Consider the following 22328-nt stretch of genomic DNA (forward strand, 5'->3'; position numbering starts at 1 on the left):
TATGACTAAGAATGAAGAAATGTAGTTCTATCCATGTGAATTATTGAAGAAATACAGGTTATAAAGAATTATAAATGTAAATTTGTTAGTGTGTGTATATACCTATGTACGTACATGCATGTGTTTAGCTCAAACAAGTCACAAAAATACAGTTACTAACTGAGCTCTGGTTCCGGCTCAAATTTGTTAAACCTCTGACATTCCCAATTACTATTTGCAATGCAAACCATAAATCTTACCACCCCGCATGTTGTGGATGTCATCACACACCACATCATTGATTACATCATAAGTGGCAACATTGATTACATCCTTATGACATCATCATGACTGCTTGAACTTTAACTGTGAACTCCTTCAGCTGCCTATGACATCATACATGGAAACATTGATAACATCAATAATGGCTTCACCAGGTCCATCACTGATGACATCACTCTGTTAAAAAAAACAAAAGCAAGAAAACGTAAACATCAGAAAAAAAGGTCTGAAACTTAAACATAGCATTTACAGAGCACCATTGTCTGAGACTCATGTGAGCATAGGGCCTTATTATGACTTTGGCAGTCTCGGTGCGGGGTCGCCACCCTGCCACAGTGCTCCAAGACCGCCAAAGCCATTAAAGACAGCCTGCCAGAGTACATCTTATTTTTACTCTGGCAGGCTGTTCTATGGCAGCCCTACTGTGGTGCCTGTGAAAATGGCAACGCCATGGGAGCGTCAAAGGCAGTTCCTGCAGGGCATGGACTGTCAAGTCCATGGAACTTGGGGTGCATGCACACAGGGATGCACAACGTGTTCCCTACTGCATGTAGTGCCCCCTTTGTTTCCTCACATCACACTTTTCATAGCAATTGCACCACAAGAAAAATGTGGCGGTGAGGAAACTTGAAGTATGCTTGGCGGGCCGCAGTGGCCCTGCCAAACATATTCCAGCCTCAAGACCGCTGCACTACCCTGGCACTGATCCCTGCCGGTTGCGGTGGCCCCAGGGTGGCTGCACCCCCCTGGTCGTAATGGGGCAGTTGGAAGACGGCCACCACTGTGAGTCTGTTTGTCCGGGGACCGCCAGGCTCATAGTAAGGCCCTGAGAGACACACTCAGAGGCAGCGCAGTAATACAAATTTGCAGTACCCTGCTTACATAAGTACACCTACACTAAGACAGAATTACATTACCATATTCAGAGTCCTATTATCATTACATTATATTAATATTTTATAGGTAAGCCTTCTTATTGAAAGTTTGCCAGTGGTTTCAGTGCTGGTATGTCACAAAAAAGGTATCCAATCTGAATTGTTTCTCATAATCCCTATGACCACATTAATATGCAGGATATTTAGTTTCCGTATCCAAATAAAAAAGTTACATGGATGGTTAACACATCATTTCTTCTATCTTTCAGTGCTGGTAAAAAATGCTTTCACTATTAACAAACTAACTCCAATAAAAATACACATTTCTCAAAAAATTGAAAAATGTGTCCGCACTCTCAGGCAAACAATGCAACTAAACAGATGATGCGCGAATGCTTCAAATCTGTCTAAAGGGCACTGCGATCAATGAACACACCGCGTAAAAGAATACATGACATGTAATATGGCTCTGTCCTGAAATCTTAAGGGGTTCAGGTAACATTTACAAAAAACTCATCATTGGTGTCATAGTTTATGATGTCACCAGAACCCAGTGGGACTGGCATGGATCGGGGTAGTGTGGCGGAGGGTGGCGGGGGAGGGGGTTTGTGGGTAGGTGGATAGGGGGTAAAGGGAAAAAAAGTACCAACTCGCCGGCCGCGTCTCTCCTCATTGTTCCTCGTCACCATCCCTCCGCTCTGTCTGGAACAGAAAGCACTTAGGCTCTCCTAAGCCAATCACACTGCTGCAATGTAGCGTTGTGATTGGTCTGAGTGCTGTGGTACGGTGCTCTGCCAGGCAATGGGAGCTTGGGCATATTCTCCACCCAGGCTGTAATGCAGCCTGGGTGGAGAGCGTGCAAAGTGGCCATGACTGTCTAGCCAGCCCCAGAAGGAACGCACAAACAGTCATGCGCACGTACAGAGTGGCCACCACTCCTCCCCCTGCATTGCAAGCAGAGCAACCCCACCCCACAAGGCTGCCGCAGCAGGAACAAATATGATAATAACAAGTTAGTATCGTTTTATTTTTCCTTTATTTTCACTGCCGAAAGCAGTGGGGCGACGCTCCTCCGTCTTAGCGGAGGAGCCGCCACTGCCAGACCCCCTTACAACCAACATTCAATGGCTAGCCCACTCCGCCCATGAACATACAAATCATGTCACTATATGCAATCATGATCTACAGTTATAATCTATAGAAATGTGCAGGTGCGGCCGGCATGTAGGCACTCTTTTCTGAGATGTAATGAGTCTGGGGAATCCCAACTCAACTCACATATTCAGGGGTGAAGTGGAAGGGATTTTACCATTTGTTTGACCATGTGTCGGGGTATGGGGCAGTAGTTTTCCTCATGAGTGAGTTTGGGGTTACAGGGTAATCGAATGGAATACGGCATCAGTGTTCTAAGTCAAGGTGGATATGGCCTCGGCATCGGGGTCTGAGTCAAGGTGAATATGGCCTCGGCATCAGTGTTCTGAGTCAAGGTGGATATGGCCTCGGCATCAGGGTTCTGAGTCAAGGTGGATATGACCTCGGCATCAGTGTTCTGAGTCAAGGTGGATATGGCCTCGGCATCAGGGTCTGAGTCAAGGTGGATATGGCCTCGGCATCAGTGTTCTGAGTCAAGGTCGATATGGCCTCTGCATCAGTGATCTGACTCAAGGTCGATATGGCCTCTGCATCAGTGTTCTGAATCAAGGTTGATATGGCCTCTGCATCAGTGCTCTGAGTCAAGGTGGATATGGCCTCGGCATCAGTGTTCTGAGTCAAGGTGGATATGACCTCGGCATCAGGGTTCTGAGTCAAGGTGGATATGGCCTCGGCATCAGTGTTCTGAGTCAAGGTGGATATGGCCTCGGCATCAGTGTTCTGAGTCAAGGTGGATATGGCCTCTGCATCAGTGCTCTGAGTCAAGGTGGATATGGCCTCTGCATCAGTGCTCTGAGTCAAGGTGGATATGGCCTCGGCATCAGTGTTCTGAGTCAAGGTGGATATGACCTCGGCATCAGGGTTCTGAGTCAAGGTGGATATGGCCTCGGCATCAGTGTTCTGAGTCAAGGTGGATATGGCCTCTGCATCAGTGCTCTGAGTCAAGGTGGATATGGCCTCGGCATCAGTGTTCTGAGTCAAGGTGGATATGGCCTCTGCATCAGTGTTCTGAGTCAAGGTGGATATGGCCTCTGCATCAGTGCTCTGAGTCAAGGTGGATATGGCCTCGGCATCAGTGTTCTGAGTCAAGGTGGATATGACCTCGGCATCAGTGTTCTGAGTCAAGGTGGATATGGCCTCGGCATCAGGGTTCTGAGTCAAGGTGGATATTGCCTTGGCATCGGGGTCTGAGTCAAGGTGAATATGACCTCGGCATCAGTGTTCTGAGTCAAGGTGGATATGGCCTCGGCAGCAGGGTTCTGAGTCAAGGTGGATATGGCCTCGGCATCAGGGTCTGAGTCAAGGTCGATATGGCCTCGGCATCAGTGTTCTGAGTCAAGGTGGATATGGCCTCTGCATCGGTGATCTGAGTCAAGGTCGATATGGCCTCTGCATCAGTGTTCTGAATCAAGGTTGATATGGCCTCTGCATCAGTGCTCTGAGTCAAGGTGGATATGGCCTCGGCATCAGGGTTCTGAGTCATGGTGGATATGGCCTGTGCATCAGTGTTCTGAGTCAAGGTGGATATGGCCTCGGCATCAGGGTTCTCAGTCAAGGTGGATATGGCCTCGGCATCAGGGTTCTGAGTCAAGGTGGATATGGCCTCCTCTGTGGTTCTGATACATTTTATTTAAGAGAAATCTCCAACTACATGAGGCAATTAGCTTTTTAAGAGCTAAAATTCAGTGTATTTGGACATTCGGAGTTATTTTTTCTTTAATAAGAGCAAATTCCCAGTGCTTCAGGGACACTGTGTTTTTCTTTTAAAGATAACATTCCCAGTGCACTAAGGACATTCGTTTTTTTTTGTATTATTGAGAAGACTGTCAGTACTTCAGGGAGTACTATTTAATAAAAACCTAATGTTCCTGATTCACTGGGAGCTTTCTCTCTTACAAAAAAAAGATTGTCCCTCAAGGAGTAGGATTTTGCCCGATGCTCTGATTGTTTTCTCAAAGAGGGTGAGGGGCATTTTAGCTTTTTCCATGTGTGGCACATGGTTCACTGCTTTCCAGACAGAAATAAAGTGGGATTACATGGGATTGGAAATAGAGGGGGCTTCAGCCCCTGTTTCCACCAGAGGATCTTCAGCAGGGATGATTTTCCCAGTAGCATGCCTTGCGGTGGCTCCTCTGCAGAGAGTCTGGCGTACCCCCCGCTCAGAAAGTCGGGGGATATGAGAGATGGGAGGTCAGTGATGCCATTGATTTTTGGTGGCTCTCCCATGAGCTTTTCTGCTCAAATCTCTTCCAAATTGTGATCCCTCTCAAAACTGTGATCTATTGTAAATGACTATATAACCCATAAAACTGAAATAATATTTTTGTTTGTGGTCTCTCTCTAAAGTTCTGCCTCCTCAAAAAAACTACAAATGAAATATTAATGATAAACATAAATGACATTCCTGTTATACTTTTACTTTTCTTTCTAGGGATCTCCTAGGATTAGACCTCGCTGACCAGGAAGGGTTTGAAGTACTGGGTATTTTAGTCCCAGCGGTGCAGGGGCACACACCCTATGACTTCGGGGTTTCACCCTGTTCCGGACCTACAGAAACACAGAGTCTTCTGGGTGAAGTCAAAGAATCGTTTATTGGCTGCAGACCAATGACAGGTATCCTAGAAGTACAACAGCGTGTATGTTCTCAGGAGACTGCTGAAAATCATAGCAACGGACTTCTCCTTAAGTACAAAATATCATGCTCCAGGCATACATTCCTTGGTTTACGATATGGTCATATAAAGGCATACATTACAAACGAAAAAGCAGAGTCATGATGACCATCCCACATTCCAGTTCGGCCAGCCCACAATGATTTACACAGGAAGGTTCAGATCCCATGTTTGAAGTAAATAGACCCCCCAATAAATATGAGCATCTCCTGTTTTGGGAAACAAGTCATAAAGCAAGAACAAGCAGGTGTGGGAGAGATTAGCCGGGGGATTGTGTAGAATGAAAGGGTTTTATGACGGGTCAAGCCCTGATACGAATCACAGGTGGAAGGAGGAAGGGGAGCTCGTGAGACCGGTTTGACCCGGGGCAGCAGAGCCAGCTGCCCAGGTCACAGAGAAGTCAGAGGGAAAGCCCGTGTACTGTGAGGCCCGTATTAACTCCATCATAGCCTATGTGAGGGCAATGACAAGATGGCCACTGCTTCCAAAATGGAACCCGCGTAGTTGAGCAGAATACGTGTACACAGTGCATTCGTAGCTAGAACGGCACATAAAGCACTCGTACGTGCCGCATTTACCATTTGCGGTTCGCTAATACCAAAATAGACAGAGGTAGGGCCCTGTCCCCTACGCGGTTCCGAATACCAAAGTACGACAGACCCTCCTTTTGCCCTTACATAGGCAATCACTATACTCATCTTAATCCGAGTCTAGGTCAATGTTCACGAAGTCATGGAGATGTTGCTGTAGCATCATCCTATTACTTAGCTCGTCCCTCGATACAGGTTTCCTTACACATAAGGTAGCACAGAGGCCACATATCGCAGGAGCACACTGTATGCATAGACAGAACAGGAAAAGAATGGCTAAGATCATTCCAATGACCATCAGAACTTTCCAACCCCAGGCAGATATCAATTCCCAGAACCATCCCATCAGTGACCAATCTCCCTTATCCACGTGTATGGCTTCAGATATTTTATGGAGTTTGGAGATGGCTTGATACACTGTTGGAGCATTATCTGGTATGAAAATGCAGCAACTGGATTGGATGACCTTGCATACCCCACCGCGGTCTGCAAGAATAACGTCTAGGACCATGCGGTTCTGCAGAGTCATAAGGCGATCCGCTTGGAGCTCAGCTGTCAAATTACTAAGGGCACCAGCCGTTACATTGACGGTGGATTCAACCACACGAGTCAGCTGTCTCAGGTTCCTACTATTGACCATAGGTCCCCAAAACGGCAGGAAACCCAGGAAAAAGTCTCCTGCTTCCTGACCGGCAGTGTCCTCCTTACTAATCACACCTCTCACAACTCTGGTCTTGTGATAGTCAGAGGCAGCAGTAAATGTCGGCGGTAGCAAGTTCGCAATATAACATGTGCCCGAGAAATCAGGGGGCAACCACGTATATGCTCGGTCATGACAGATGAAATATGTGCCCTTGCAGCCAAAAACGCAGGGGAAAACTGTGACGGGAAAGTGTACGTTTCAGTACAGTCACTTCTTCCCAGTTGAGCCCTAGGGTTCTGACCATTACCCTGTAAGCAGAACCGACCCATGTGGGGTACGACCCAGATTGGAGATGAGATTTTTCGCTGTCTTTCACCCAGACTGATACTATACCCCGTCGCGTTCCATCCTACATAAGGTCTCAGCTCTTCTTTGGGAATGGACGAGTATGCATTAATATCCCTACTCATATCGGCAACTCCTTTCATCAAAGCCTTATTATTGGTGATGGGTCTGATGGAACGCGGTGGGCGAGGGGAGTATGTATCTAGGGCGTAGAGAAACATGGTTTGGAATGCCCATGACGATCCATTGTAACTGTACGGTAGCACCAGGTAGGGAATACCCTTGTTAGTGGTATGGGGCATTAACCCACAGACCCAGCAATTGGTCGTATTCATTACCAGTTGGTGCTGGTGCAAGAGTTGGATAAACGAGTTATTTACGAACTCTGATCGTCGGGTCTGTTCGTGCTCAGGCAAAGGGTGAAAAGAGTGAGAGGAGGCAGTAGAAAGAGATATAGGCTGTTGAGTGGGTGCAATGGGTTTTGGAGCAGAGAAAAACACACATCCTACAATAAACATCATGATACTACACAGTGTAACAAAGCACAAAAAGACAAAACATTTACTTTTTACAATTCTACACATCCTTGTTTGAGAGTTCATTTCCTCAATCGGTCTCTCCATCCTACAAAACTCCATCCTCTACTCGGGCCGCTCGCGGTGGATGAGTTTCTTCTGCTAAGGAGTACGCCTGTCAGTCCAGGGAAACGCCCTAGACCAACCAGAACCGTTGACCTAGCGTCTTCGGCCTGTACCCCAAAGTCTTGGCACCGCGACCCTGCGGCAGAACCCGGATGGTGGTTCGAAAAACAAAAATCAAGAAAGTCCTTCAGATGGGAGAGCAAAAAATGTCAAAAGGGGAATAGTGAGGAAATCTTTATTTGTCCATGGGCCTAGGTCTCAAGTTATAGCGGAGACGGCCAGGTGCTGTTTGGTCTTGAAACAAAAGTTCAGGCTCAGTGGTGTCCAGTCGATTTGATGGCGGCACAGCTTCCTGCAGAATATTGTCACTCTCTTGGACTGAAGCTGTGTCTTTTAGGCGTGCGTCACTGAATGGTACAAAGCGAGGTACAATGTCTGTCTCTGAGTCGGCGATACCCTCGTTGACCCACTGGTCATATGGCAGAGGCAAGGGAACTACCTTGCAGTGAGTACCATGAATCCAGTGCTTCTTCCCTTTCACTCGCACTGCTGATCTTGTCGAAAGAAGAACAAGATGGGGGCCGATCCAGCGAGGTTCGTCGTTGCCCTTACGCTGGAAATTCCGGACCAGGACCCACGAGCCAGGGTTGATGGGGTGTCCAGGAGGTTCAGAGGCTTGGGGAAGAGTATCATGTACCTGTTGGTGCAAAACACGCAGTTTAACAGTCAAATCATACAGGTAATCGAGCAGTACTGGATGCTCAATCTCACTGAACTTCGTAGGCCTTGGCACACCCCATACGTTGGCCGGGCGGCCAAAGACTACTTCATAAGGACTAAGTCCCACTCGTGAGTGTATCGTCATTCTGGTGGACAAGAGTGCTAGAGGCAGAGCGTCAGGCCATTTAAGACCAGTGCTCGCCTGGATTTTGGCTAACTTGAGCTTTAAGGCTCCATTGTAGCGTTCAACTAGTCCAGCTGATTGGGGGTGATTTGCAGCGTGGAATTTCTGCCTTATGCCTAAACCTTCACATACATTCTTCATCACTTTACCCACAAACTCACTACCATTATCACACCATACCATTCTCGGCATTCCAAACCTGGGGAAAAACTCCTTCACAAGGGTTTTGGCTGTGGATAGGGCAGTGTTATCTTTCAGAGGATAAGCCTCTACCCATTTGGAAAAAGCACAAACAACCACCAATACATATTTCAGGTTGTTGCATCTTTCCATGTGAATAAAGTCCAGCTGCAAAACTTCGAATGGACATGATGGGGGTGCAAAGTGACCGGCCGGAGTTGGGGTTCCCCTACCAGGGTTGTACTTCAAGCATACTATGCAATTCTTGACCACATTCTCTGCACACTTGGGAATCCCAACATTCTGCCATACTGGAGCCAACAACTTACAGATACCTTTCGTACTGATATGCGCCATTCCATGTGCCATAGTAACCACTGGAAGCACATATGCATCAGGCAACAACCATCGTCTATGTTCTGTCAGGTCAATCCAACAACCATTCTCATCCAACTTACCCATACTCTCTCTCCACTTGCTTAACTCTTCTTCTGTAGCTTCAGCCTGAAGCGACTTCACACTCTCTATTGTGTTCTCATACATTCCCACATCATTAACCCATCTTGCGGGGCCTGCAACATACATTCTAGTCTTCACATTCTGTGCTGTCTCTCTCGCGGTCTCATCAGCAAACGCATTCCCACGTCCAACATCATCTGTGACTTTCCTATGCGCACTGCATTTCATGATCGCAACTTGCAAAGGTAGGGTCAGTGACTCAAGGAGATCATTCACCAACTTGCCATTCTGAATTTTAGCTCCATGCGACGTCAGGAACCCACGCTCTTTCCACAAACGCCCAAAATTATGAGCCACGCCAAAGGCGTACTGGCTATCTGTGTATATGTTCACTCTCATTCCTTCAGACAACACACATGCTCTCGTGAGGGCGATCAATTCTGCTGCTTGGGCCGAATTATGTGGCACTCGTGCAGTTTCCACAACCGTGTGTAGAGTCGTGATAGCATATGCAGCAGTCGTGTCACCATTAGGGAGCTTGAAACATGACCCATCTACCCATAAAGTGCCATCACACTCAGTCAGGGGAGTATCTTTGAGATCTACTCTCCCTTTCGTCTCTTCTTCTGTCCTGAACAGACAGTCATGTTGCTCAATCTCATCTGAGTCTGCTGGAATCGGCAATAATGTGGCTGGATTCAGCGTATTGCATCTTTTTATGTGTATGTGATTCGCTAACAGTGTGAGTTCATACCCTGATAATCGCGCACTAGTCAAGTGTTGTGTCTTGGTTCTATTTAATAATGTGTCTACAGCGTGTGGAACCATGACAATCAATGTGTTGTCCATTACCAGACCAGCAGATTGTCGGATAGACATCGCTGCAGCAGCTGTCGCTCTCAGACAGCTTGGCAATGCCCTTGCTACAGGGTCCAAGGTGGATGAAAAATACGCGCATGGGCGCGGTCTGTCGCCAAAAGGCTGTGTTAACACTGACAACGCACATCCATCTTTCTCGTAAACATACAATGTAAAAGGCTTGCTATAGTCAGGAGTGCCCAACACAGGAGCTGAACATAATGCATTGCGTAATTCCACAAAACTTTTCTGACACTCTTCAGACCATGGGATAGGATTCGGTGTGTCTTTGCATGTTAATGCTAATAAAGGTTTTGCCAACAAAGAAAAACTAGGGATCCAATGCCTACAGTATGAGGTGATGCCCAAGAAAGCACGCACTTCTCTCTGTGTCTTTGGCACACTCAACTGTGCAATGGCTTGAATTCTTTCTGGGGTCAGTCTCCTTCCCTCCTTCGATAAGAGATGACCTAAGTAGGTCACTTCTTGTCGACAATATTGCAGCTTAGAGAGAGACACTTTGTGATGGTAAGCGGATAAATGGCGCAACAGTGACAATGTGGCTTCTTTACAGATCTTTTCAGTATCCGCAGCGATCAGTAAATCGTCCACGTACTGGATCAGGATAGCGCCACTAGGTAAAACAAGTGCATCAAGCTGCGCTTTCAAAGCTTGACTGTATATGGATGGACTCTCGCAGTAGCCTTGGGGAGCGCGTTTGAAGCGGAAGCTTCGGCCTCCCAGACTAAAACCAAAAATGTCTCTGCTCTCTTCTGCAATTGGGATGCTAAAGAAAGCATTCTTTAAATCGATCACTGAAAACCATGCAGCAGAGGCTGGAATCATCGTTAACAAGGCAGTTATATCAGGGACAACCGGAAACTGAGGCACAACAATCTTATTAACCTCTCTAAGATCAATCACAAATCTGTAAACAGGTGGCTGTGAAGGGTCCGTTCGTTTTAAGACAGGTAAAATCGGACTATTGCAAACGTTGCCTCTTGTCTCTTCAATCACACCCTTATTAATCAAGTCGCTGACAATGTCTAACAATGCTTTCTGGCCTTCATTAGAGATCTTGTACTGGGGAATACGTGGCAGTCTGACATTAGCCTTTAAAGTCACCACATATGGTGGTATTTCCAAGAGGCCTACATCATTGGGACCAGTAGCCCAAAGGGCATCCGGAAGGGATGACAATTCAGATGGCATCGTGTTTTTAGACAAATACATTGGAGAAACCACTTGCTTGCCTAATGTAAGTTGTACTCCTGAAGGAGAACAATACAGTGTAGCGTGCAATCTTTTCAACAAATCTAATCCCAGCAAATTCTCACCACAACCTGTTGTCAGGATCAGGGGCGCTTTCAGCTCGCAAGGTCCAACAGAAAGTGACATGGGACTGGAAATCGGGTTCCTAACCGGGGCGCCAGAAAAACCTACTGAAACATTTATATCGCCAGACAAAGGTGCGCCAGGGAGTTCGGAATGCATGATTGAACTCTTTGCAGCACCAGTGTCTAGCAGAAAAGGCTCCGTTATATTTGCTGTAGTCACCTCAACATACGGTCCACTCTGATCCACTGGCACTGAAACAACTCCCTCTCTCTGTCTATGGCTGTCCTAGTAATCATTATTCTCTGCATCACCATCTTCTGCATAATAATCATTATTGTAATACTGAGCCGTATTACTAGTCGCATTAGCTTGCTGATCAAAACTATTAATGGCGCTTTGGGGCGGAAGAGGACGCGCGTTTTGGGGAACACTCCCACGCCCTCTGCCTCTAGGAGCTTGCTGACCACCTCTACCTCTTGCGCCATACGCATTACCGTTCCGTTGCATTAATTTAGGACAACTATATTTAAAATGACCTTCCTCTTTGCAGTATGAACATTGGTTGGGACCTACAGGGACACGTGGTTGATAATACCCATTCATTTGCTGATTAGTCTGAAATTGTTGGGGTTGGTGATAGACACCTTGGGGTTGTCTATAATTATTACCGCCGCCACGTGGTGGATAGGCCTGCTGTAAAAGGACCTTTGTCTTTAGTTCCTTCGTTTTCTTCTCCGTTCTATCTTTCTCGTCTTTATCTCTGTTCTCATAATACTGTGCAGTAGCCAGTATTTGCGCTGAAGAAGAAACAGCCCAAGAACTCTCTGAATCTTTCAACTTTTTACACAGGTCAGGGAGTAAATTCTGCACAAACTTATCCACAAACAACCGTTGGCCACCCTCAGTACTCATATCTTGCCCACTGTGGTCAATAAACGTTTCCTCAAACCTAGTAAAGAAGTCTGACACTGTCTCATCTTTCTTTTGTTTACATGCAGATAACTTGTCCCAATTTACGCGCATCGCAGGCATTATTGTCTTCATATACGTGATGATTCTACCAGGCAATTCAGCTACTAAAGGTTCTGGTTTCGCACCACCCGTTTGTCTAGCATCAGCAGCAACAATGTTAGCCCATGTATCCCCTAGTTCTGCATTGTGATCTACATTACGAATTGATCCCCATAGAGGCTGTGGAACAACATTACCAAACAACATGTCTATGTCGGCCAGATTCATAATGCATGACCCTGCCGTCTGTGACAACTCTTTATAATAACCTGCTGGGTTTTTACGGGGATCAGGCAAGGACTGCTTAAGTGCTAACACCTCAGAGCGCTTCCATGGAACATGCACCCAAACACGTTGGAAATGCGCTGGCACAGCGGGGTTATTGCCGACAGCTGCAACTGCTTCTTTCCATACCGGGGGAACTTCTCTCATAGGGTATTGTCGCGCTTTTGCCTTTTTCCCCACAAGGACCTCTTGTTCAAACAATGACTGTTGGCAATCGTCATTCCTTAAGGACAATACAACCGCAACTGCTTTATCTACTTCGCGGTCCACAATTATACCAGTTCCAAAATCGAACCTCACTCTACACAATTCCTGCGGGTTCGGATTTCTACCACTATCCTCCAATTCTTCACAGAGAATTTCGCACATTTTCTCGAATACATATCTCTGTTTCGGGGCATCCCATTGATGGAAAGTGTTAACAACCGATTCCACATCATACAGTGAAGGAAAAACGATCCATCTACGCGCCATGTGATCTATTACCTTTTTCTCATCGGGGTTAGGCAATTGGCTGCGCAACTGCTTACGCTGTACACCAGGAGTTGCACCAGATGACCCAAAGAGAGGCGACATTAATGTAGTAACCACATTGGCTAAACGCTGTCGCGCTGAAGGAGAAGCTGAGGCGAGAACAGGGGGAGAAACAGAGGGAAGAAAAGAGGATGTAGAGACAGGTACTGGAGTGGTAGAAGGAAGAGCGTTAGGGGAGGCAGTTACTGAATTAAGCAAAGTCGCAGGAAGTGCGGGGGTAGTCGGAAGCACTACCGGAGGCGCTTGAGAGGACTGCGCTACAGGAATAGGAACTGGTTGCAAAGCAACTGGCGGTTGCGGCAAGGCTTGCAGTATATGCACTGGAGGCGGCATATTTACAAGCTGGGGAGGCGCCGTGGCAGTTTGAGCATACGGGGGTGGCGAACTCAACAAATGTGACATCAGGGGATCTTTCTCCTTTTCTTCGGACTCATTCTGCTTAGAATGTGGCAAAGCTGGGTAACATTTGTCAATCCCTAACTTACGCTGCCTGTGCAATTGCTCATTCATTTGCTCCTCTTCATTGTCTTTAAATTGTACAGCTGCTTGCATTACTGACATACCTCTCTCTCTCTTATTCTTTTTCGCTAGCTTAATTTCCTTCTGTTTGGCTTCCTTTCGCCATAAGCGAAAAGAGTCAAACATCGCCGGCCGGGCTTTCTTCTTAAACAATTTAATTTCCAGGTTATCTAAAATATCGGTATCAAAACTACCATTTTGGGGCCATTTTAAAACACCGTCTTCCCTGGTGTAGTGGATCCACACTTCGTTATATGCAATGGGGCCTACGCCATGTTTCACATAGAGCTCATAAGTTGGAGTTCCAACCGGAGGAACCGGACATGATTCTTCCAGCTGGAAATCTTTTCCACAACCCAAACAGAATAATCTACCAAATAGTCCAGAACCAGGCATCTTCGCTCACTAGTCTAGATCCAAACGTCAAAGGATTATCGATTACGATATTCTCGTGAATACACGAGTCCTCTGGCTTTGGGGTTTGCAAACACCAAATCACCAATTACCAAATCAAATCAAACGATCCCGAGGGATACCAAAACAAATGGGAGACGCTCCACTTATACTTAACTGAATATTGCTGATCGATGACGTCACCAGAAGACTCTCTCGATTGTTTCGCTCTCTCAAACTCGTCAAGGGTCCAAAACAGGTCGATTAATCAGGGCAGCAGTCCTTCGTAGCCGTCGGGACGCGGAGAACCTCGCAGAAAAGACTTTCGGACCACGTCGACATGCAGGGGTCGATGAAGTGGCGGCCTTCCTCCGGAATTTCCACACGAAGCTCCTCACGAACCTCTGGCTTGGACTGGTACCGCTGAAATCGGCCCGAGTTGGGCGCCAAACTGAAGTACTGGGTATTTTAGTCCCAGCGGTGCAGGGGCACACACCCTATGACTTCGGGGTTTCACCCTGTTCCGGACCTACAGAAACACAGAGTCTTCTGGGTGAAGTCAAAGAATCGTTTATTGGCTGCAGACCAATGACAGGTATCCTAGAAGTACAACAGCGTGTATGTTCTCAGGAGACTGCTGAAAATCATAGCAACTGACTTCTCCTTAAGTACAAAATATCATGCTCCAGGCATACATTCCTTGGTTTGATTTACACAGGAAGGTTCAGATCCCATGTTTGAAGTAAATAGACCCCCCAATAAATATGAGCATCTCCTGTTTTGGGAAACAAGTCATAAAGCAAGAACAAGCAGGTGTGGGAGAGATTAGCCGGGGGATTGTGTAGAATGAAAGGGTTTTATGACGGGTCAAGCCCTGATACGAATCACAGGTGGAAGGAGGAAGGGGAGCTCGTGAGACCGGTTTGACCCGGGGCAGCAGAGCCAGCTGCCCAGGTCACAGAGAAGTCAGAGGGAAAGCCCGTGTACTGTGAGGCCCGTATTAACTCCATCATAGCCTATGTGAGGGCAATGACAAGATGGTCACTGCTTCCAAAATGGAACCCGCGTAGTTGAGCAGAATACGTGTACACAGTGCATTCGTAGCTAGAACGGCACATAAAGCACTCGTACGTGCCGCATTTACCATTTGCGGTTCGCTAATACCAAAATAGACAGAGGTAGGGCCCTGTCCCCTACGCGGTTCCGAATACCAAAGTACGACAGGTTTTGTAGCAGGCAGTGTTTAGACTGTGATCATGGATGTCCTAAATATTAGATTTTTTATTCTGTTATTTCATACAATATTTCCTTTTTTGTTGCTGAATCCTATTCCTTTACATGTACTGCATTAATAAGCAGCTGTTATAATTTGCAGTGTGAATTGATGTAATATGTCCTTCTCCCTTTCTCTACAGCTCGTCTGCCTTCCCACCCTGTGGCGGGTTCACATCCTCGTTCTGGTCATTATTTGTCTTTTGGTTCTCTCTTTCATTGAGGTAAGAAGTTTTATGTTGTATTAGACTGCTAACAATGAACATTTTGGATAAGAATTTTGGAACCAAAGTACAAAGCTTTTTTGTTGTTGCAAAGACTGTGATTCTCAAAATCACCTCTTTGTGATCAGAAAAATGCAGGTCATAGTGTACAAAAGTCATACTTTGAGCTGTGAATGTATTTCTGACTTAGAAAGTGCTTCACATGACCCATAAGAAACCACAGAGGAAAGAAAGCACGTAATACCCCTCGCACCCCCTTTGTGTTTCACTTTGCAATGCATTAGGTTTGCGTGGATGTTATTTTAATCATCGAAAGCCTGGAATTGTTTCCCTTCAATACTGTGGCATGTTCTGGGGTCAGTAGGGGTGGTACTGAAAAGGGCCGATGCTTAAAGCCTTTGGTGAAATAGACATTGACTTTCACTTGGTAAAAGACAGACTTTTCCATGGGTAAAAGAGGCGGCTGCTGTTTCATTAAAGGAGCTCTTTCCCCTTCCTCTCCATTCTCCTGTGAGGAGGTGTGGTTTTCTTTTATGAGATGACTTGGAGTTGTCTTTGGGTCCATGCAGCTTCTACTCCAGGACGGTTTTCTCTTCTTAGATACTGAACCATTCCATTATAATAGTGTTGAGCACTCCAAGTTTCACCATAATCTAGGGGTGTTATACCCTCCCACTTGGATCTACAGTTTTACACCCTTTTGAGCCATGAGATGGCCTTTGCCAGTAGCTCACATGGAGCCAGCAGTGGACACTCTTTGCCCGCTGTGCTCTTCTATCTGAAGGGGCTGATATGTTACCTTATAAAATGTATGAAGCGTGACTGATGCCCCAGAGGGTGTCCCGTGCTCTCTCCTCCTGGAGTGCCCCCTTTGACTTTCACCAGGAGCCACCGCTGATTATGTACACACACTGACCTCCCAGCCTCCTGGCCCACTTTAGCAGCACCACAGTGCAGCATCAGTCACTATGCTGCACCGCTCCATGCAGCCTACTGTTAGTAAGAAGCCGTGGCTGGGGTTTGCTCACTTGTCATTAAGTCATTCAGTCAGGATTCCCCAAACAGAGTCAGTCTTCACAGATCTTGTTTTCAGGTTCCCAAAAAGTGTGTTTCTTGCAGACTTTCAAACGTCTCATGTGAGCCCGGCAGGTTCCTTCAAATATGCAATCAAACTCATGAAGGTTTCTAAGAAGAAAGATCTAGAAATAATATTGTACATGGGGTAGATGCAAGGGGTAGATAAATTAAGTGGATACACTTGGTAGATACATGGGGCAGGTACATAGGGTAGGTGCATGGGGTAAATACAATGGTAGATATATGGGGTGAATACATGGGGTGGGTACATACATGGAGTGGATAATTTTTACTATGCCTGTATGTATATGCTTTTATGATAATTCTTATCGAAATAAAGCTTTTTGACTATGACTATGGATAATGGGTAGATACATGGGGTGCATAGATATATGGGGTATTTACATGGGGAGGATACCAGGGGTAGGTAAATACATAGGGTGGATGCATGTGGTAGATACATGGGGTGAATACATGTTGTAGATACATGGGATAGATACATGGAGTGGATGCATGGGGAGGGTACATAGGGTAGTGATATGGGGTAGATACATGGGGTCGATAGATACATAGGGTGGATAGATGCATAGGGTGGATAGATAGATAGGGTGGATGCATGTGGTCGATGCATTGGATGAATACATAGGGTGAATGCATGGATAGATACCTGAAGTGAATACATGGGTAGATAGATGGGGTAGATACATGGGGTGGATAGATATATGAGGTGGGTACATGGGTAGATGCATGGGGTGGATCATGTGGTAGACACATGGGTGGATCATGTGGTAGATACGTGGATTGGGTAGACACATGGGGTGGATCATGTGATAGTTACATGGGGTAGCTACATCGATACTTGTGGTAGATGCATGGGGTGGATGCATGTGGTGGGTAAATACATGGGCTGGGTACATGGGGTAAATACGTGGGATGGATCATGTGGTAAATACATGGGATGGGTAGATACATGAGGTACATACATGGGGTGGATATATATGGTGGGTAGATACATGGGGGTGGGTACATGGTAGATATAAAGGGTGGATCATGTGGTGGGTAGATACATAAGATGAATAAATGGGGTGGGTACATGGGTGGGAATGTGGTAGATACATGGGGTGGGTAGATACATAGGGTGAATGCATGTGGTAGACACATGGGGTGAATACATGGGGTGAATACATGGGGTGAATACATGGGGTGAATACATGGGTAGATACATGGGGTGGGTGGATACATGGGGTTGATACATGTGGTGGATAGATACATGAGGTGGGTATGGGGGTAGATACATGGGGTGTGAACATGGGTGAATACATGGGTAGATACATGCATTACTGAGTGAGGCGGTTGTAGGCTGAGACTTCAGATAGATTGTGTTACTAGAATATCAAATATGGAAAAAAAAACTTTCTGTTTGGATGGTTGGATGGTAACGTCACATTTGTGTGTGGAAGATACTGTTGTTCGCAGCATTTACATATATTTAAGGACAGCCAAAATTTCACAGCCCATTGATGTACCAGGGCCAAGGGTCCAATGTCTTCTTGCAATAAAATTCAGATCCCTCCAACCAAACCTCTATGAAAAGAATCTCTAACCTATCACCAACATCTCCCAATTCACAGGACCTGCTCCTCGACAACCGGAAGCTCTGGCTGTGGCTGAAAATGGTTTTGAAGGTGAAGCCAGGAAGTAATTACAAAAAGATGCAACTTATCTTGGATGCTGACCCTGAGTGGCCCCTGGTGAAGAGAGTAGAGTACGCAACAGACCCCAGCAGCAAGGACGTCAACTGTATGAAGGAAGTCTACTGCAACCCTGCCTTCGACAACAATGAGACGCTCGAACCCCAAGCCTGAAGCCACATGAAGACTGTGTCCACAATGGAGCAGCGGCCCCTGCGATTCAAGGCAATATAATAGAATATTTATCATTTGCAGGTTTCATAAAGGGCTTGTTCACCTCAGCTGCAAAAATTGGAAAATCAGAAAGACAGTGGCCATTATGTGTGGCATCAGTGACCGATAATGGATCCGGGCCGAGATACGATGAAGACCTCTGCAGAGGCACAGACATGGGTTTGACATGTTCTTGAATGTTGGTCAAGATTCACCAGCTTACTGTCTCTAGTTCTTAACATGGACCTACAACAAAAAATGGAAAGTCAAAGGCTAACTTGTTAAGACAGTAGAGGCCTCCAAGAGCTCTTCTTGTAGGTATCAATGCAATATAAATGTCATGATTCATTCACTTAAATGATTTAAGTTTCCCTGAGATCCTTGAGGTCTGTGAGCGATGTAGGGCAAGACGCAGCAGCAAAATCCATGTTTTATATAATCCGCATAAGCATGAAAGGGTCTTCTTATCTGAATGTAATGAAATCTTATGACACATAGTGAAAGACTCCAGCACTTGCTGATTTTAACTTGTGAACTGACGAGGATTACCCTTTAGCAAGAGATTGTTCACCTCTTATTCAATGTTTTAGATCTTATGCAGCAAACTGAAGACACCACCTTTAATCCCGCAGGTCATGTTCTCGGCCAGGGCTAGAATTTATCCTCCCTCCTTCTCTCCCAAAGCTGATCCTTTTATAGTGTTTTTTTATGTCTGGATTCAAGTTAAAATGTTTAGAATTTTTAAATTTAAAGCCATTATTAGTGGAGGTCATGTTTGTGATCTGTTCTAGTGTGGCTTTTCCACTTCAATTTACGAACGGTAGCAATGACTTACTGAAATGATACCGCAGCCAGAGTAAACCGGGCTTGGATAATTCAACTGATCTGACGATAAAGTGACACCTGAAGAAAGGCACAATAATACATGGATTCCCTCTGACTTGTACCATTGAAGCAGATAAGCATCCATACATTCACAGCAACGTTGGTGGAGAGCCCTTTCCACCCAAGACAAACAAATGTGTATGGCTCAGTACACCTGGTTTAAACTGCAACCTTGAAAGAGATCGTAGCCACGCCATATTGATACTGCGCAGTCATCCCCTCAGCGGCGTGTGTCCCTCAGAGACTGCTGGCAGCCCCTTCCCCAGCTTCCTGTGACTCCTTGGCCATGGTCCTACTCAAGATTCCTGTGTCTCTTTGGCCATGGTCCTTCCCAGGTTTCCAGTGACTCCTTGGCCACGGTCCTACCAACGCTTCCTGTGTCTCCTTAGTCATGGTCCTACCCATGCTTCCTGTGACTGCTTGGCCATGCTCCTTCCCAGGTTTCCTGTGACTCCTTGGCTATGGTCCTATTCAAGCTTCCAGTGACTCCTTGGCCGTGGTCTTACCCAAGCTTCCTGTGACTCCTTGGCCCTACCCAAGCTTTCTGTGAGTCCTTGGCCCTACCCAAGCTTCCTGTGACTCATTAGCCATGGTCCTACCCAAGCTTCCTGTGACACCTTGGCTGTTCTCCTACCCAAGCTTCCTGTGACACCTTGGCCATAGTCCTACCCAAGCTTCCTGGGACTCCTTGGCCAGGTTCAAACCCATGCTCCCTGTGATATTTTGGGCCGTGGTCCTACCCAAGCTTCTTGTGACTCCTTGGCAATGGTCCTACCCAAGCTTCCTGTCACTCCTTGGCCCGGGTCCTACCCATGCTTCCTGTGACTCCTTGGCTGTGGTCCTACCCAAGCTTCCTGTGACTCCTTGGCCCTACCCATGCTTCCCGTGACTCCTTGGCCATGGTCCTACCCATGCATCCTGTGACTTTGTCCGTGGTCCTACCCAAGCTTCCTGTGACTCCTTGGCCCTGGCCCCACCCATGCTTCCCGTGACTCCTTGGCCGTGGTCCTACCCATGCTTCCTGTGACTCCTTGGCCGTGATCCTACCCAAGCTTTCTGTGACTCCTTGGCCATGGTCCTACCCAAGCTTCCTGTGACTCCTTGGCCCGGGTCCTACCCATGCTTTCTGTGACTCCTTGGCTGTGGTCCTACCCAAGCTTCCTGTGACTCCTTGGCCCTACCCATGCTTCCCGTGACTCCTTGGCCATGGTCCTACCCATGCATCCTGTGACTTTGTCCGTGGTCCTACCCAAGCTTCCTGTCACTCCTTGGCCCTGGCCCCACCCATGCTTCCCGTGACTCCTTGGCCGTGGTCCTACCCATGCTTCCCGTGACTCCTTGGCCGTGATTCTACCCAAGCTTTCTGTGACTCCTTGGCTATGGTCCTACCCAAGCTTCCTGTGACTCCTTGGCCATGGTCCTACTACCACTTGTCCCACCACGCCCACTAGGAAAGCCAAAAACCTCAGGGTATTAGTGGACAATAAACTCACCATGTGTGATCATGTAAGCATAGTGATTTCAGCCTGCTTTATGGTTCTTAGAATCATAAGGAAAATTAAGATCTTCTTGACCGAGAGCAATCTCAGGGCAGTGGTCATGGCTCTCATAATGTTGCGTTTGGATTATTCTATTAGCCTATATCTTAACTTACAAAAACAACATATAAATTGGCTCCAATTAGTCCGAAACGCAGCGGCCAGACTGCTTGTCAGGAACGCCTAAATTTGTTTCCATGAAAGAAGAGCTTGAGAAACTACACTGGCTCCCTGTAAAACAAAGAACCCGCTTCAAGGCACTTTGTACCGTCTTTAAGGCCATCAACAGAACTGGTCCCGAGTTTCTTAGGCATAAGTTCCAATGGTATGTGCCAGGCAGAATGTTACGATCGACCAGTGCCAAACAAGTGCAAGTCCCCACATTTTAAAAAGTCAATTGGGGAGGCTGGAGCTTCATTCTTTGTGCCTCTAGAACTTGGAACGAGCTTCCCTTTTCTCTTAAGAATGCCCCGGATCTCCCTTCCTTTCGGAAGGGCTTGAAGACTTCTCTCCGTAGCGCTCATTCAATCTTCCCAGGTAACCAGCACTTAGCGCCGGGACACCCCAGGGTAATCGCGCGCTCTATCAGTGCAAATACCATAACATAACTACGACATTACAGACCTTCGACTGGAGATTGGGCGAGCGTGTTGGCATGCTGCTTCTTAGTTTATTCCCTAATGTCTCCTCACTTAGAAATCCGCAATTTCCAGCTTATTTTCTTGAGGGTCAAACTCACAGAGTAGCGAGGATGCATCTTTCAGGCTCTGAAATTGACATTTGTCTTACATATCTTCTAAATGAGAATATTCTCGCCTTGTCTGATGTGTGCCCTCTGTTTATTCACCTCTTGCTATATGGGAACAACTTGTGAAACTCCATGACAAGGATCTACCCAAGGCGTCAATACTTTGTGATTTCTCGGCTGCTTTTGATACCGTAGATCACTGATTTCAGCTGTCTCCAGGCCAATAAAGGCTGGATGAAGCCAAAATATTTAATTCTAAATATTGGAAAATCTGCCTTGTGCCAATCTCCAGCCCCAGCAACTATTACACACAGTTTAGGAGTGATGATAGGTGAAGACCTTTCTTTGACATGTTTCTCAGTGGTGTCATTAAGAGTTTGGTGGAGTGGAGGCGCTGCCAGAAAGCTGTGGGACTCCTGCATCGCCACACCTTCCTGACTCATGTAGAGGTGTGGGATGTGCAGAGTTTCCACCAATAGAGCCTCCGCTGGCCTGGTGGTGGGAAACTGTGATCTGGCGGCACGTTTGCAGTGAGGCACCTCACCCATTTAAGGCCAGGGTGGCATCACTAGATTTGCCTCCGAGGGTGTGCCATGTGACATATGATGGTCCCAGGTATGGAAAAAGAATGGTGGCCCCCACACAGAGACAAAACATCCTGTGCATCAGGGCCATTGATTGTTTAACATATATTCACTCCTGCTTTGGGAGCTTGGTAAAAAAAAAAGAATTATGAAGTGGGACAAAATCAATAAATCCCCCACTCTACTCTTATAACAAACCTGCGGTGGAGCCGCATTTGTTGCTGCTCAAATGTTGGCTTAGAGACCCTAAACGTGCGGGTCTGTATGCCGCGTGTCTGGTCCGCCTCCAGGGAAGTGGAGGCCAGGGCCTCCCAAAATTATAGTAAATTGTTATGTGGCTGCTGATTCCAGGAATCTGGTGAGGACTGGTAGACTGGAAAATGGCTGGTGGTTTGCCAGCATAAAAAATAAATAAATAAATTCGAGCCATGCCTTT

The 22328-nt window shown here is 46.6% G+C and overlaps 1 protein-coding gene across 1 annotated transcript in view; it reads left to right on the plus strand.

Annotated features, from left to right (window-relative positions):
* The window catches only part of LOC146788629 (putative cation-transporting ATPase 13A4), a 389548-nt gene that overhangs the window by 360091 nt on the left and 7129 nt on the right, over nt 1-22328 (plus strand). The window contains exons 29-30 of the mRNA XM_085633188.1: nt 15076-15156; nt 17865-21939. Of these exons, the coding sequence (XP_085489314.1) occupies nt 15076-15156; nt 17865-18098 (315 nt within the window). The 3' untranslated portion in view covers nt 18099-21939. The remainder of the gene's footprint in view (nt 1-15075; nt 15157-17864; nt 21940-22328) is intronic.

Source organism: Triturus cristatus, chromosome 11, assembly GCF_964204655.1.
Source record: "Triturus cristatus chromosome 11, aTriCri1.1, whole genome shotgun sequence".
In the NCBI taxonomy this organism is placed as follows: Eukaryota; Metazoa; Chordata; class Amphibia; order Caudata; family Salamandridae; genus Triturus; species Triturus cristatus.